The sequence below is a fragment of the Palaemon carinicauda genome, chromosome 8 (assembly GCF_036898095.1).
Source record: "Palaemon carinicauda isolate YSFRI2023 chromosome 8, ASM3689809v2, whole genome shotgun sequence".
Classification (NCBI taxonomy): Eukaryota; Metazoa; Arthropoda; class Malacostraca; order Decapoda; family Palaemonidae; genus Palaemon; species Palaemon carinicauda.
Window position 1 is genome coordinate 113,598,424 of NC_090732.1, and position 15,934 is coordinate 113,614,357.

The window sequence follows — 15,934 nt, forward strand, 5'->3', positions numbered from 1 at the left end:
GGTTTGTATCTGTGTAGGAACAGATTTTTAAGGTAATTTGTATTTTTCATAACTATACAAATCTGAGTCATACAAGTTATACTTCCTGCCACGTTCTCCCCACAACCCTAGATGAATGTCAAAGTAGCTACTTAATGAGCTGCCAGGGGCTTCCCCACTAGGCTCCAGCATGCAAATTACCTAGAAATTTCTCCTTTGTTAAAATCTTAACTATATATAGTTGAATATGACCGAGCAAAGCTTTTGTAGTTGTAGTGTTGGATAAATTACTGTATCTTGTTCATTTTTTATTGGGTTCATAAATGTGATGTTACTACATATTCCATGTAATATGGTACAAGAATATTTAGGTACTTAATACTGGTTTTGAAACCTACTTTAATCTGTTTAAAAGTATTTACTTAAATACAAGTTAGATATGATTTAATCCTCATTAAGCATTTGTTCTATTGACTTTTGATTTTTACTGTATTTTGAATATACATCATCAATTTTAGGTGCTAGACAAAGTTTGGCTTCAGCTAGAAACATTATGTGAGGATCCTTATGTGACTGATAACTTGGACTTCCAGTTAGCAATTGCTCGTACTTGTACAGCACTTGCTCACACATCACACCCTCGTCTCATTCACCAGTGTAAGTTGATTATTAACGGACTTTGTATTCATATTCTTTTAATTTATTTTGAAATTTAAATTTAACCACTATAAGAAAAAATAAAAATTGAAAAAAAAGTTGTTTGAACTCAAATGGAGAGAATTCCTGCAACTATCTGTGTTTTAGAGATACTGTAGTAAATAATAATCAAATATGAAGGGATTGCCAGCTAACAAAATTAATCTAAGAAAAGTGATTGTAGTGTATGCCAATTAATTTATTTTTCTTTATAGTTCTTTTACCACGCATGTGCCGTCTAGCTATTGATGGCAGACATAGCGAAGAGGAATGGTTAGTTCTTGGCTTATGTCTCCTGGAAGCCTACTCTGCTCTTACTTGCTGTCAGTTGCCTGATCATGTTATAGCTCACTTTGTTGTTCCTCCTCTCAACCAGGTAAGCAGTGCAAAGTTATATAAATTGTCATCATCATCTCTTCCTATGCCTATTGATGCAAAGAGCCTTTGTTAGAATTTGCTAGTCGTTTCTATCTTGAGCTTTTAAATCAATTCTACTCCATTCATCGTCTTGTACTTCACGCTTCATACTCCTCAGCCATGTACTCCTGGGTTTTCCAACTCTTCTAGTGCTTTTTGAAGCTCAGTTAAAAGTTTGGAGAAGTAATCTCTCTTGGGGAGTGTGAAGAGTATGCCCAAGCAATGCCCATCTACCCCTTACCATGCTCTCATCCATATATGGCACTCAGGTAATAAGTAATCTCTCTTATAGTTTCAAGTTTCATTTCTAATCCTGTCTTCCCATTCAACTTTTGTGTGTGTGTGTGTGCATGGCACTTTGCTGAGCGAGAAAGCTTGCGATGAAGTGGTGTGCTATGGCGACACGACTGGGAGGTATTATTTTCCAATGTTGTTGGTTTAACCTTGCTGCTAAGACCAGCTCTGAGCATCCAGATAAGGTCCGGACCATTATTAACCTATTTAAATTTTCATATTTCTGTTTTTCTGTCTTTCTTAACCCTTCTATCCAAACTCTCAAATTTCAACCTGATAAAAACCCTGCACGTCTGTCTTCATCATTCTCATATCTGTTCTTGGTAACTAGTTATCATCATTGATAAGTTGTTTCATGGCAAACCCATTATGTATACCATTACCCATTTTTCTTGTCTGCAAAATCCAAGACTTCATAATCCTTGAAGAAAAAGAAATTGAAAGTAGACAGCAGCTATGACCATGAGCTTTGGAATCCTAAGGTTTTCAGTAGTCAAGTGCCTCAGTTCTGGTGTGTGTTTGGTGAGCCACTTATAACTTGCTATATAAGTTACAAAGTTTGCAGTTTTTATATTGTTGCAGTGATTCAGATGCAATAATTATGTCCACTTGGCAGCTTAGAGGTTCTGTGGGGAAGATAAAAAATGTTGATGTTGAGAAGAGTTTAATTTTTCCTTTCTGAAAATATACCGTAATTTGGATAATGTATTTACTGTATTATTTTTTTCTAGTTACAGAGTTCATTTGGAAGGTAGGCTGAAAATAGGAATGAAGGTTGAAATTTCCCCTTTTATATATGATTAACTTTTTTTTTTTTTTTTTTTTTATTTCCGTTTCATTGAACTGTAAGGTATTCTTTTCACATGATTCGGATACCTATGTTTACCAAGCTAAGATATTTTACTCTGCTGTACTGCATAGTCAACCTTTCTTCATAAGGTGTGGGTAGATACAATTTAATTAATTGCTGTTAAAAGTTTATTTGTTTCCGCACTAACAAACCTTCCATTGTTTACATATGATATATCTTTCAGCGAAGCTAGAAGGTAGCCAATAGACTGAAAAGAAAATGTGAGGTGGCAACCCTACCTTCCACTGTTTTGAGTCAGTAGAGGGTGGCTGGGCGTACCCCACCCGTCTAACTCTTCTCACAGCTCGCAGAGCTGCCTCACTTTCTTCTTTTGGCTGGTTGAGGAAATGAAATAAGGAAATAAATAAATGAGAACAAATTAACAATAAATCATTCTAAAAACAGTAACAACGTTAAAACAGATATGTCATATATAAACTATAAAAAGACTTGTCACCCTGTTCAACATAAAAACATTTGCTGCAACTTTGAACTTTTGAAGTTCTACTGATTCAACTACCCAATTAGGAAGATCATTACACAACTTGGTCACAGCTGGAATAAAACTTCTGGAATACTGTGTAGTATTGAGCCTCATGATGGAGAAGGCCTGGCTATTAGAATTAACTGCCTGCCTAGTATTACAAACAGGATAGAATTGTCCAGGAAGATCTGAATGTAAAGGATGGTCAGAGTTATGAAAATCTTATGCAACATGCATATGAATAATTGAACGACGATGCCAAAGATTAATATCTAGATCAGGAATAAGAAATTTAATAGACCGTAAGTTTCTGTCCAACAAATTAAGATGAGAATCAGCAGCTGAAGCCCAGACAGGAGGACAATACTCGAAACAAGGTAGAATGAAAGAATTAAAACACTTATTCAGAATAGATTGATCACCGAAAATCTTGAAAGACTCTCAATAAGCCATTTTTTTGTGCAATCGAAGAAGACACAGACCTAATGTGTTTCTTAAAAGTAAATTTGCTGTCGAGAATCACACCTAAAATTTTAAATGAGTCATCCGAAGGTAAAGAAACATTATCAATACTGATATCCAGATGTTGAGGAGCCACTGTCCTTGACCTACTTACAATCATACTTAGTTTTGTTAGGATTCAACTTCATGCCACATAATTTGCACCTCTAATTTTAGCTAGATCTCTATTAAGGGATTCAGCAACTCCAGATCTACATTCAGGGAATGGAATTGTTACAAAGAGAGCAGCATCATCTGCATATGTAACAAGCTTGTTATCTAGACCAAACCACATGTCATGTGTATATAGTATGAAAAGTAATGGGCCAAGAACACTACCCTTAGGAACACCAGCTATCACTTTCATATACAGTGGAACCTCTACATCCGAACGTATCTACATCCGAATTTTCCAACATCCGAAGTAAAATTCGAGCAAATTTTTTACTCTACACCCGAATTTTATTTCGACACACGAAGTAAGCAATTTTCGTCGTACCGGTTGTATCCGAATTTTTCGACACTCGAAGTCAATTCGAACACGTTCCTACTCTACACCCAAATTTTTGTTTCGACACCCGAAGTAAACAATACTCGTACGCGTAGTCGGTGCTCATAGCGCCTGAAGTGTTTTTTATTTCCGCCGATAGAAGGCAGCACTTCGACCTCGGAGGGACCCTCAATTAGCGCGGCTCGGGTCAGTCCTCTGTTCTCGTCGGCTTCTTGCGGTTGTGCCCTGTGCGTTCTGCTATTAACTGTGTTTTAATCGTGATTTTTTACGAGCATCCTTTAACGGTAATTTATGTAAAGTATGGGTCCCAAGAGGCTTAGTTTTGCAAGTGGCAGTGGTGAGAAAAGGAAGAAGGAAATGCTTTTTTTTTAGACGTAAAGCATGAAATTATTGAAAAACATGAGTGAACTTGCTAAACAGTATGGCCGTAATATGTCGACGATCTCGACAATCCTTAAACAGAAGGAAGCTATTAAAGCAGTGAAACCTTCTAAGGGGATCACCATTATTTCAAAACGCCGTAGCCCTATCATAGAAGAGATGGAACGACTTCTGCTAGTGTGGATCAAGGACAGAGAGATCGTTGGCGACACCATCACCGAAACCGTCATCTGCGAGAAGGCGCACGCCACTTTACGGACTTGAAGGAGGAGAGCTCTGGGGGTGATGTTGGGGAGAGTTCAACCGAACCTTCCTCAGATGATTTCAAGGCATCTCGTGGCTGGTTTTAGAAATTTGAGAAACGATCCGGGATTCATTCAGTTGTTCGCCACGGAGAGGCTGCTAGTGCGGACACAAAGGCTGCAGCTGACTTTGTCAAGAACTTCGAAAGGATCGTGCTGGAAGAAGGCTACGTAGAGCAGCAAGTGTTTAATTGTGATGAAACCGGGCTGTTTTGGAAGATGATGCCCAGTCGAACCTACATCACTGCCGAAGAGAAGAAATTGCCTGGGCATAAGCCAATGAAGGATCGGTTGACTCTTGCCCTATGTGCCAACGCTAGCGGGGACTTTAAAGTCAAGCCCTTATTGGTTTACCATTCAGAGAACCCTAGGACCTTTAAGGCACACAATGTTGATAAGGACCAGCTTCATGTTTTCTGGCGATCCAACTCGAAGGCCTGGGTTACTAGGCAGTTCTTTGTGCAATGGGTTAGCCAAGTATTTGGCCCTTCTGTGAAGAAGTATCTTCATGAACAGAAATTGCCTTTAAAGTGCCTGCTATGCCTTGACAATGCACCCGCTCACACACCCCCCCCCCCCCCCCCGGACTTGAAGATGATATCTTCGATGAATTTAAGTTCATAAAGGTGCTGTATCTTCCACCGAATACCACCTCTATCCTCCAGCCCATGGACCAGCAAGTCATCTCTAATTTTAAGAAGCTGTACACCAAGCACTTATTTAAGCAGTGCATTAATGTCACGCAAAGCACCAACTTAATTTTGCGTGAATTTTGGAGGGGCCACTTCAACATCGTGCACTGCTTGAACATCATAGATCAGGCTTGGGTGGGATTAACTCGATGGACCCTCAATTCTGCCTGGAAGAAGCTGTGGCCTGATACAGTTTCTTCCCGAGATTTCGAAGGTTTTGACCCCGAACCTGATCCCGTGGTGGGTGCAGCGGAAGACGTAGAGGAAATAGTCTCCCTTGGCAAGTCCATGGGTCTGGAGATCGACGCAGATGATGTTACGGAACTCGTCGCCAAACATCACGACGAACTTACCACAGAGGAGCTCATGGAACTCCATGCTATGTCTGAGCACATGAGTGATGACGAGGAAGGGAGCGAGGAGGTAGAACATGTGTTAGGTTTGGCGCATATAAAAGAGATATTAGGAAAATATCAAGACGTGGTCGACTTCATCGACAAATACCACCCAAAAAAATTGCAGGTTTGTCGTGTAGTTTCGCAGTTCGATGATGTTTGCCCAACTCACTTTCGAAACATTCTGAAAAGCCGTACCAAGCAACTATCTATCAATAATTTCTTTAAAAAAACTACGAAGCGAACTCGTGATGAAGAGGATGTTAGTGATTCGAAGAAAACGGCAAAGAGTGAAGCGGAAGAAAGTGAAACAAAGAAAACGGCAAAGAGTGAAGCGAAAGAAATTCAATCAATTTTAAGTGTAGAGAGTGAAAGTGATTAAAATTAATCATCAAAAAGAAAAAAAGAAAATGTAAAAATAAATATAAAATATAAAAATAAAAAAAGAAATAAGCTAAGTTATGTTAAAGTTCACTTAGTGTAAGTTAGAATAAGTTACGGTAGTGTACGTTTATCGTAGTTAACCTCTCTACCTCCTCGCCGTCCGTCTGTCTCCTCTCTGCGTAGTAAGACCAACAATACCTGCGCTGGTAAAGTGACGCTAAAAACCCGTTTCTTATTTATCATTTTTTGCTAATTCTTCTTTTTTACATGTCTATTATCTAATTTAGTGTGCATTATTCTCATGGGAAATTATGTGTAGTAGTTTATTAAGAAGTTATCATATGTTTTTGGGCTCAACCACGGATTAATCCTATTACAATGTATTCTTATGGGAAAATTCGTTTCGACATCCAAAGTTGGTTCTGGAACGGATTAAATTCGTATGTAGAGGTACCACTGTACTCACTAAGGTGCCCATTAACAATAATTCTTTGAGATCTATGACTTAAAAAATCAATAATAATGCTAAGAAACGATCCACCCACTCCCAACTGTTTCAGTTTGAAAAAAAGGGCCTCATTATTAACACGGTCAAGGGCAGCACTAAAATCAAGGCCAATCATACAAACTTCCTGACCACAATCAAAGGATTTCTGTACAGCATTGGAGATTGTCAGAAGGGCATCATATGCTCCAAGGCCTTTACAAAAACCAAATTGCAAACTAGGGAATATATGATTACCTTCAGCAAACCTATTAAGACTTTTTGCCAAAAGACGTTAGAGTTATAATACACACCTCTGTTCCTCCTAACACTCTTGCTTATCTCTCATTAATTCTCAAGACACTTCCAGGCTTATGAGGATCTCCATATTGGCTGGATTGTTAATTGATATCTGCATTTTTTTTCATTATACATCCAAGTACAAATTGTTTAGTGCACTTAACTTTTGTGTACCTACTTCATTAACCCAAGAATTACCTTGGAAACTTGGATCCTGATTCATTTTCTTCCCAAGTACTTTACATAATCCTACCTACTTTTGTTAGAGTAGAAACTCTCAACTGTCGAGTTTCTGTCTAAATTGCAATTCCGGTTCATAATGACAAGTTTAGTATGGACGAATTAAATTCTTATAATAAACATTTTCATGAAATCCATCAGCCTTATGTAAAGTGGTCCATGTTCTAGCTATGCCCCAGGATTATCATGTTAAATAATTAGGTTGATAGTATTTACTAATGGGTCAAATACTTGCGAGAATGAATAGTTTCTCTCAGGTATTGTACTACTTTATCTCTTTAAACTGGACATTTGGAGCAAAAATGTGGCTTTGTATCAAACAGAGCTGCATGAAAAAAAATATGTTATATATAAAACCTTAGTTTTCACTGCAATTTTATAACTTAATTTTTCACTGCAATTTTATAACTTAATTTTTTAGATTCCTATATTGGCTTTCAAGATAATATATCCTGATTTTTGTTATTTGCAGCTTCAAAAGACTATGGGTTCTGCATCCTTTGAGCATATGGAGACTATCACAGATTTAATAAAAGAATACAGTCTTCGAACTCAATCGTCTCAGGGATTCGAGAGGTATGATTTGCGATATAGTTTTACTAATGTACTTGTGTATTTGTTTATATGAACCTTTTTATTGCCTTTGCCAAAATTGAAGATATTGCGAAGGGTTTGTATTCACCCCTATTGCCGTTTATTTATGGGTTGGTATTTTTGTGAGCAACTTGCACAAAAATTAGTGTGTTGATTCTGACCAAACTTGGTAGTTATGTTGGGTATGAACCAATGATGAATTTGTAACATTTTGGGTCAAGTCCATCAAAGTACAAGTACTTTGAAAATATTGGCAATGTTAAGTAAATGGCAAATATTTTGTTAGTTTATTTTTTGTTTTCTGAACAACATTACACAAAAACTACGGGACCATTTTCAACGAAACTTGGTGGACATGCCGGGTATGACCTAAGGACAAATCCCTTAGATTTTGAAGAAAACACATGGAAATACAAGTACAGTACACAGTGGAGTCAAGAGCAAAATAAGACTGCTTAGCATGATGAGGGTATGCTCTGTACTGAGTGCGTTCTTGTTATATAATGCTTTACGTCTATTCATTATCCATTCAGTTTTAACAAATTATCCTAATCATGAAAAAAAGGAAACCTATACTACACAAATTTTTTTTAATGAGGCATATTTGCGACTCGCAGGGGTGCACTTTTAGCTTGAAAAGGTTTCATACAAGCTGATTGGCTGGAAGTATTTTGTACGAATAGCATCACTGATTTCAAACAATTACCAAGTAATGGGAATCAAAACTTATTTACTAACCTAAATTTTTCACTCAGATATAAGTTTTGTCAATAAATGATATCAACAAAAAAGGAGATTAGAATGTATTGTGATGGTAAGTCTAAATTTGATAACAACACCTGCCAGAGTTAACAACAGGAGCTTGTTTTCGGTTGCACACTCCACAATTTTGTAACTTTTAATATATTAACACAAATTGTGATAAATGACACCATGCATATGGAAACACGTTATAAACTCCCGGAATGCCAGAATCTACTAAAAACATGGAACTAAAACTCGATATTGGTGAAAACTTGCAGGGAGATAAAAGGAACAGCCTGCTGTCAAATACCAAGGCGGGGATGGAGGGGTATCGCGGTCGTAATTTTGCGGTGAAATTAGGAATTTATTTAATTGGGATTTTTATACAATGAATGGTAAACTACAGTGTCTTCTAAACCATTACGAAAAAATAGCAAACTCCTCCTATGCGGACTTATATCATAGGCCTATGATGCAAGTCTATATAGAAATGGATACGAGAGAGATGTCAGTTAAGATGTTGGAACACACACATGTGTATTTGTGATGGAGGGGTATCGCGGTCGTAATTTTGCGGTGAAATTAGGAATTTATTTAATTGGGATTTTTATACAATGAATGGTAAACTACAGTGTCTTCTAAACCATTACGAAAAAATAGCAAACTCCTCCTATGCGGACTTATATCATAGGCCTATGATGCAAGTCTATATAGAAATGGATACGAGAGAGATGTCAGTTAAGATGTTGGAACACACACATGTGTATTTGTGAATGAGTGTGTGTGTACAACACATTAATTTAACATGTGTATAAGTTATGTATTTTACACAGAATCTTAACCGTTACGAGAAAAATAGCAAACCCTCTCCATACAGATTTACATCATAGGCCTATGGTGTACTGTAAGTCTATTAAAAGTGTTTGCTATTTTTGTGATAAAAGTTTGAAATATATTTATAGTATTATTTTTGTTTTGAGGATATTGTAGTGTTCCATGAATTGTATAGAAATCACAATAAAACAAATTCATAATTCCAACACCGAGTTACAACTGCGATACCATCTGTCCCTGCCCCGGTATTTAATAGTAGACTGTTCCAAAATTCTGTAGCATTTATTTGAAGACAAGCTCCTGTCGTTGACTTCAGCAGGTATTGTTATTAAATTTAGACTTCCCATCATAATACTGTATAATCTCTTTATTTCATAACCTTATTCATTAATAAAACACAGTATATCTGAGGGAGGAATATAGGTTAGTAACTAAGCTTTGATTCTTGTTACTTGGTAATTGTTTGAAAACAATGATGCTATTTGGACAAAATATTTCCAGCCAATCGGTGTGTAGGGAACTTTTCCGAGCAAAAAAGTACCCCAGCGAGTCCGAGCAAATCTGCTTCATTAAAAGAAATTGAGTATAGTGCAGACTAGCCTTTAGTGTGGCTGAAAATCAACAGTGTCCACATGCTTTTTGTCACTTTCCTAGGATTTACCTTTTTATTATTTTTATGACTCTCCCCCGAGGGTTCCTATTGCTTTCGTGTTCAGAAAGTTTGAATATCGATATTATCCCTTATGATAATCATGAAGAAGCGTTTAATACAGTACAGTATGTAACATCAATAATTTTAAAATAAAAAACTTAATGTCATCGGTGCCCTTCATGATGAGATACCAAACGATTTGGATGTGTACAGACCCGCTGACTGGTTTGAAAAAGATGTTGATGTAACTACGCCTTCCCAGAGAAAGCCAGAACCACCAATGTGGCTTGTTGCCTAGCCTAAAGGGAGTACTGGGAATTGTTTTAAAATTTGCAAACTAATTGAGAAAAAGGTAGGAACCATTGCACTAGGTGATATATTTCGCTTTGGAAAAAATAGCTCCGTCATCCGTGTCAAATCATGCACTCAATCAGTAATACTGTCTAACCTCAAGACAAGTAGTGATGATGATATGTTAGATGTCATACCCCACCCAAATTTTAGTTATGGAAGGGGAGTAGTCTTTAATAAAGATTTGTATGAATATACTGAAGAGGTAATACTGGCCATGTGTCCATTAACACTGTGGAAAGTTCATAAGGTATCTGGGACGTCAATGATTATCCTTACTTTCCAGGATGTCGATGTGTATTTCCACATCGTTATAGGAAATGAAAGAATTAAAGTTCGACCTTTCAAACAGAAGCCACTACAATGTTTCAATTGTTTCAAATTTGGACACCCTTCTAAAGTTTGTAAAAATGAAAAAAATGCGTAATCATTTGTTCCAGATCTTACCAGGGAGAGTGTACACTTGAGGCCTAGTGTTTGAACTGCAACTCATAACATAAATCCACCGATAGGAGCTGCAAGCTTTATTAGCTGGAAGAAGCTGCCCTCAACAAATCCAGCATAGAACACATAATTAGATGTCTACAAGGGAGCAAACTTGAGCATAATACTCCTTGTCCTTGCAAATATATAAGCTACAGGACACCATATGATCAACGAGTAGGGAGCCATGGCGGAAATCTTTATAAACATTCATCAAGATGTTCCCCAAATATCTTTGTCTATTCGTACACTTCTGCAGGAAAGGTTGTACAGATTGATATAGTAAGAAAATACACCAGTTGTTCTCTTTACTTGCCTCCAAATGACATCTCATATGATGATTTAGTAGAGTGGATTCAACAACTCCCTCAACCTTTTCTTTTATTGGCAGATTTAAGTGGTAGACATCCTTTATGGGGCGATGTTTTAGCAAACACCAGGGGCAATATTATATCATCAATTTTAGAAAATGAGGATGTCGAACTCCTTAATACAAGTGAGCCCACACACTTACATTCTCAGAAAGGCACTCAGTCATGTATTGACCTTTCAATTGCAAGCTCTAACTGCTTTCTCGATTTCGATTAGAGGACGTTAGATGATTGGCATACTAGTGATCATGCGCCAATCATTATAAACATCAACAATGGTCCCCCTTTAAAAGATTGCCATGATGGAATCTTGACAAGGCGGACTGGGTTAAATTTCATGAGCTAAGTGAAATCGAGGGAAGTGCAGAGCAGTTTGAAAGTGTTGATGAACCCATAGACTTACTGAAGGGAACTCTTCATACAGGAGAAGTCAATTCAATTCCAAAAACAACTGGGTTATTCAAACAATGACCAGTATCCTTGTGGTCTTCAGAACTAACTGCCCTGCACAGAGCCACAAGAGGGTCCTTAACTCGATTGCTCAGATGCTGTACTGAGGAGAATTTAATTATATACAAGAAATGTAGAGCACAGTTCCATCGTGCCATGAAAGAAACTAGGCTCCAATCTTGGGTATCTTCTATTTCCTCAGTCAACAGTTGAACACCACCATCTTCAGTATGGAGGAAAGTAAAAAAGATAGCAGCCAAATTCACCCCCAACCCACCACCAGTGTTGAAGGTAAATGGTCAGTATGTGACTGAAGCAAATGAGGTTAGCAATGCCCTGGCTGATCATTTCTCAAATGTATCATGCAATTGTGAAGCAGCTCCTGGTCATCAGTATAGGAGCATTGAAGAAAAGAAAATTTTAAATTTTGCAACAGGAAGGGAAGAGTCATACAGTTCTCCTTTTACTGAAAGAGAATTTGATTCCACACTTGCTACTTGTTATGGTACAATCCCTGGACCTGATGGAATTCCATATGCAATGAATAAACATGTACCTGTAAATACAAAGTTATTTATTTTAAACATTATTAACAGAATATAGCATGGTCATAGTTATCCAAGTGTTTGGGAACTAGCTATTATTTTAGCATTTTCAAAACCCGATAAGGATAAGTTCTTAGCAGCAAACTACCGACCTATTGCATAAACATGTTGTTTATGTAAAATCATATAAAATGCATTCAACGACAGATGTGTTTATACAACTTGAGTCCTTTATTTGTGAAGCCTTTGCTTCCAAATAGCACCATGTAACAATTTTTTTTGCCTCGAAATGGCATATGATATTACATGGAGATATGGTATACTTAAAACCATTCATAATATAGGACTGAGAGGAGAGCTACCATTGTTCATTCAAGCACTTCTTTCACATAGATTTTTTCAAGTTAGAGTAGGTGAAACTTTGTCAGAGATGAAATTTCAGGAAGAGAGAGTTCCTCTGGGTAGTGTGCTGAGTGTAACCCGATTTGCATTGCAAGCTTTGTAAAGCCCACATCATACCTTGAGTTGCACCCAAAATCTCCTCAACCTTATGGTTTTTGGGTCAAACAATTGATAGACAGTCTTGATATAGCTAGAACTAAGGTGCTGCCATTTAAGGTGTCAGAAACCCCTCCATGGGAACATGTTGTAGAATATAATGAATCAATTTTTATATATACTGATGGCTCCAAATCTGATGCTGGCATTGGATTTGGAGTACAGTATATAGTAATACTTTTAATTGTAGAGGTGCACTCCCTCTAACAGTTACTATATTTACGGCGTGGACTATATACGGTATACTAACCGTTGTTGGAAAAGGGGGGTAATTTTACCATTTTTAGTGATGCAAGGAGTGTCTTTCAAGCTATAGAAGTTTTCAATTCCTGTAACCCTATAGTTTTAAAGATTTTAGAATGGCTATTTATTATTGGACTGAGAAGTATAACAGTTCAGTTTTGCTGGGTTCCGGCACACATAGATGTGTCTGGAAATGAGAATGTAGATTTGCTGGCAAAGAATGCTGCTGCTGAGTTGCGACTAAGAAGATACAGTATCCCATTCTTTGTAATGATTGTAAGAATTTAATTTCAAATAATTGGCAACAGCATTGGGATGGTTTGCTTGAAAATAAAATGTGAGAAGTAACGAATGTTATATCCCCCTGGAAGTATAACATGATGCCCCGAAAGTGGGAGACTACTCTTTGTCGTCTCCGCATTGGTTGCACATGGTTGATTCATGAATATCTGCTTACTGGCCAATACCAGCCATATTGCGACAACTGTTTGGACCCTTGACAGTGAGGCATTTGTTGACCGCATGCCCCACTTATAGTAGTGAAAGAAACAGATATCTGTTTGAGGCTCGAGGTGAGGATGGCAGGTTCATCCTTGCCAAGATTCTTGAACATCATGTGTCTTAGCATGCTAGCAGTATTTTTAACTTTACTTCAGAAGCTGGTCTTCTGAGAGCTATTCAACTTTTGAAATAACATCTTTGCTTTTATGGTTTTAATTGAATATTCTTTTCATTCTTTATTTATAATAAAGGATATCGGCATCAATGACCTTAGATGTCAGAATGCCAGAAAACCTCAAATCAATCAATCAATAAATCAGTTTGTCCTGATTGCCAAGTTATATAATTGTAGTCTTGTAAAGAATAAGAGTCATGGAAAAATTAGTTGGTTTTGCTTATTTTTATTATTATTATTATTATTATTATTATTATTATTATTATTATTATTTTTGTTGTTAATTGCTAAGTTACAAACCTAATAGGAAAAGCATAATGCTATAACCCCAAGGGCTCCAATGGGAAAAATAACTACAAGAGAAGTAATGACCATTTCAAATATTTCAAGAACAGTAACAAAGTTGAAATAAATCTTTCTTATATAAACTATAAAAACTTTAAGAAAAAACAAGAGGAAGATAAATAAGATAGAATAGTGTGCCAAATTGTAACCTCAAGCAAGAAAGAACTCTACCCCAAGACAGTGGAAGACCATGGTTCAGAGACTATGACACTATCCAAGACTAGAGAACAATAGTTTGATTTTAGAGTGTTCGTCTCCTACAAGAGCTTTTTACCATAGCTAAAGAAAAAGGAAAGTAGCCACTGAATAATTACAGGGCAGTAGTTAACCCCTTGACTGAAGAAGAATTGTTTGGTAATTTCGGTGTTGTCAGCTGTATGAGGACAGAGGAGAATATGTAAAGAATAGGCCAGACTATGTGTAGGCAAAGGGTAAATTAGCCATAACCAGAGAGAAGTATCCTATGTACTACTGTCTGTCCAGTCAAACGACCCAATAATTCCCTAGTGGTAGTATCTTAACGTGTGGCTGGTGCCCTGGCTAACTGTAATTGAAGTTGTACAGTTTTTAAATTGATTATTCACTACTTGAAATCTGTTGATTATTTAACATTAGTCATTTAAGTATAGATGGAGAAAGTTTATATCTTTTCAATGTGTTAATCCTTTGCAGACGTAAGACTGGAGCCCTTCCCGTTCACCCAGGTGTTGATGATATGAAGAATAAGATGAGTAAGATGTTTGCATCACGTCCAACAACGAATGTTTTGCAAGCCAAAGCCCAAGCTATCAATGTTAGTTTACCTGGATTTTTAAAGAAGAAGTAAGCAGAATATCCTTGTGGAAATTATTTATATATTCAGAATTTTCAAATATACTACAGTAGATACCATGATTTGTTGATACTTTTAGGTGATACTACCAAAAAATCAATATTATGTCCATATTTTTTTCACATCCCATCTGTACATTTTATGAGAGAGTAATCTCAAGAGTTTTCTTTTTTATGGATTCCATTACAGTATATATTTATTGCAGTACAGTATATGATTATTGTGTAGTAAGATTGTTGAACTTACGTATATTTTTATGCTATAGCAGAAGTTGCTACCTTAGTTTTTAATATTTACAGAAACACTGGTAATATTGTGTTGCTTATGAAAGGCTACTTTGGAGTTTTAATTGCAAGTATAATCTTCAAAGACTTGTACTTCTCTATATTGTGCAGCATATTGCAATAATTTCTAATGACAATAGCAAGGCCATGTTGGTCTTTTTAAACCTGTAGATGCAGATAAAATACACTCCAGTTTATACAAGTACAAATGCCTTGGAAGTTTCCTTGTCTGGACAGTACTGCCTTTTATTTTTATTAGGAGTGTTTCAGTATTTTGGTGCTAATTGGTATCTGACATAATTAAGTGAGAAGATATTGAAAGCATATGTTGGATAGTATTACACTTATAATGCAGGTGTATGATGTTGATAAAAAATGGCAATAGAAACATATGTATGTAAGGTATAGGTGAAATTATAAGAAGTGTAGTGTGGGGTTTTCTCCCAGTTGTGCATAGGTGCTGAATGTCCTCCCAGGTTTCATACTGGGCCTTATGGCAAAACAGTCATGAATTAGATCTGGTCTGTAATTTACAGCTTCTAAAAAATCAATAGAAGTATTTGAGCTTAGGTTAATTTTTTTTTTTTTTTTTTTTTTTGCAAAAATAATGACAGCCTAGTAATTGACTGTTCTGGAGATGTTATGCATTTTTTTTTTTTTTAATATCTTCTATTAGATCTGAGAGCTAGCTTTGGGAATCAGGGTTTTGGTAGTTTAAAAACGGAAGCGTAGCACTTTGAATAATTTTATAATCACTGTATAGATAATTTTTCTCACTTACTACAACTGTTCTATATTTTTTTAAACATTTGGTAATATTTAGCTTTGTAATTTCCTCAGACTTGAAGCTAAAAAGCAGAGAAAAATGAGGGGCGGTATTTTCATTCAAATGTAAATATTTCGTTTTGAAACCTATATCTAGTGTTTTTTGCAAATTTCATTATTATTTAATCATCAAAGGTCATATTTTGCATTTTTATGAGTTTTAAAGTATGTACTGTAATGTTATTTCCTGCCTTATTCTTTAAGGAGAATTGCAGTTCAACAATTTCTTAAAGAAAA

At 36.4% G+C, this 15,934-nt stretch overlaps 1 protein-coding gene across 1 annotated transcript in view; it reads left to right on the forward strand.

Moving 5' to 3' along the window:
• LOC137645408 (RAB11-binding protein RELCH homolog) overlaps positions 1 to 15,934 on the forward strand; it is a 103,635-nt gene that overhangs the window by 81,934 nt on the left and 5,767 nt on the right. Inside the window, 4 exon segments of the mRNA XM_068378212.1 lie at positions 498 to 636; positions 891 to 1,051; positions 7,383 to 7,486; positions 14,429 to 14,578. Of these exon segments, the coding sequence (XP_068234313.1) occupies positions 498 to 636; positions 891 to 1,051; positions 7,383 to 7,486; positions 14,429 to 14,578 (554 nt within the window).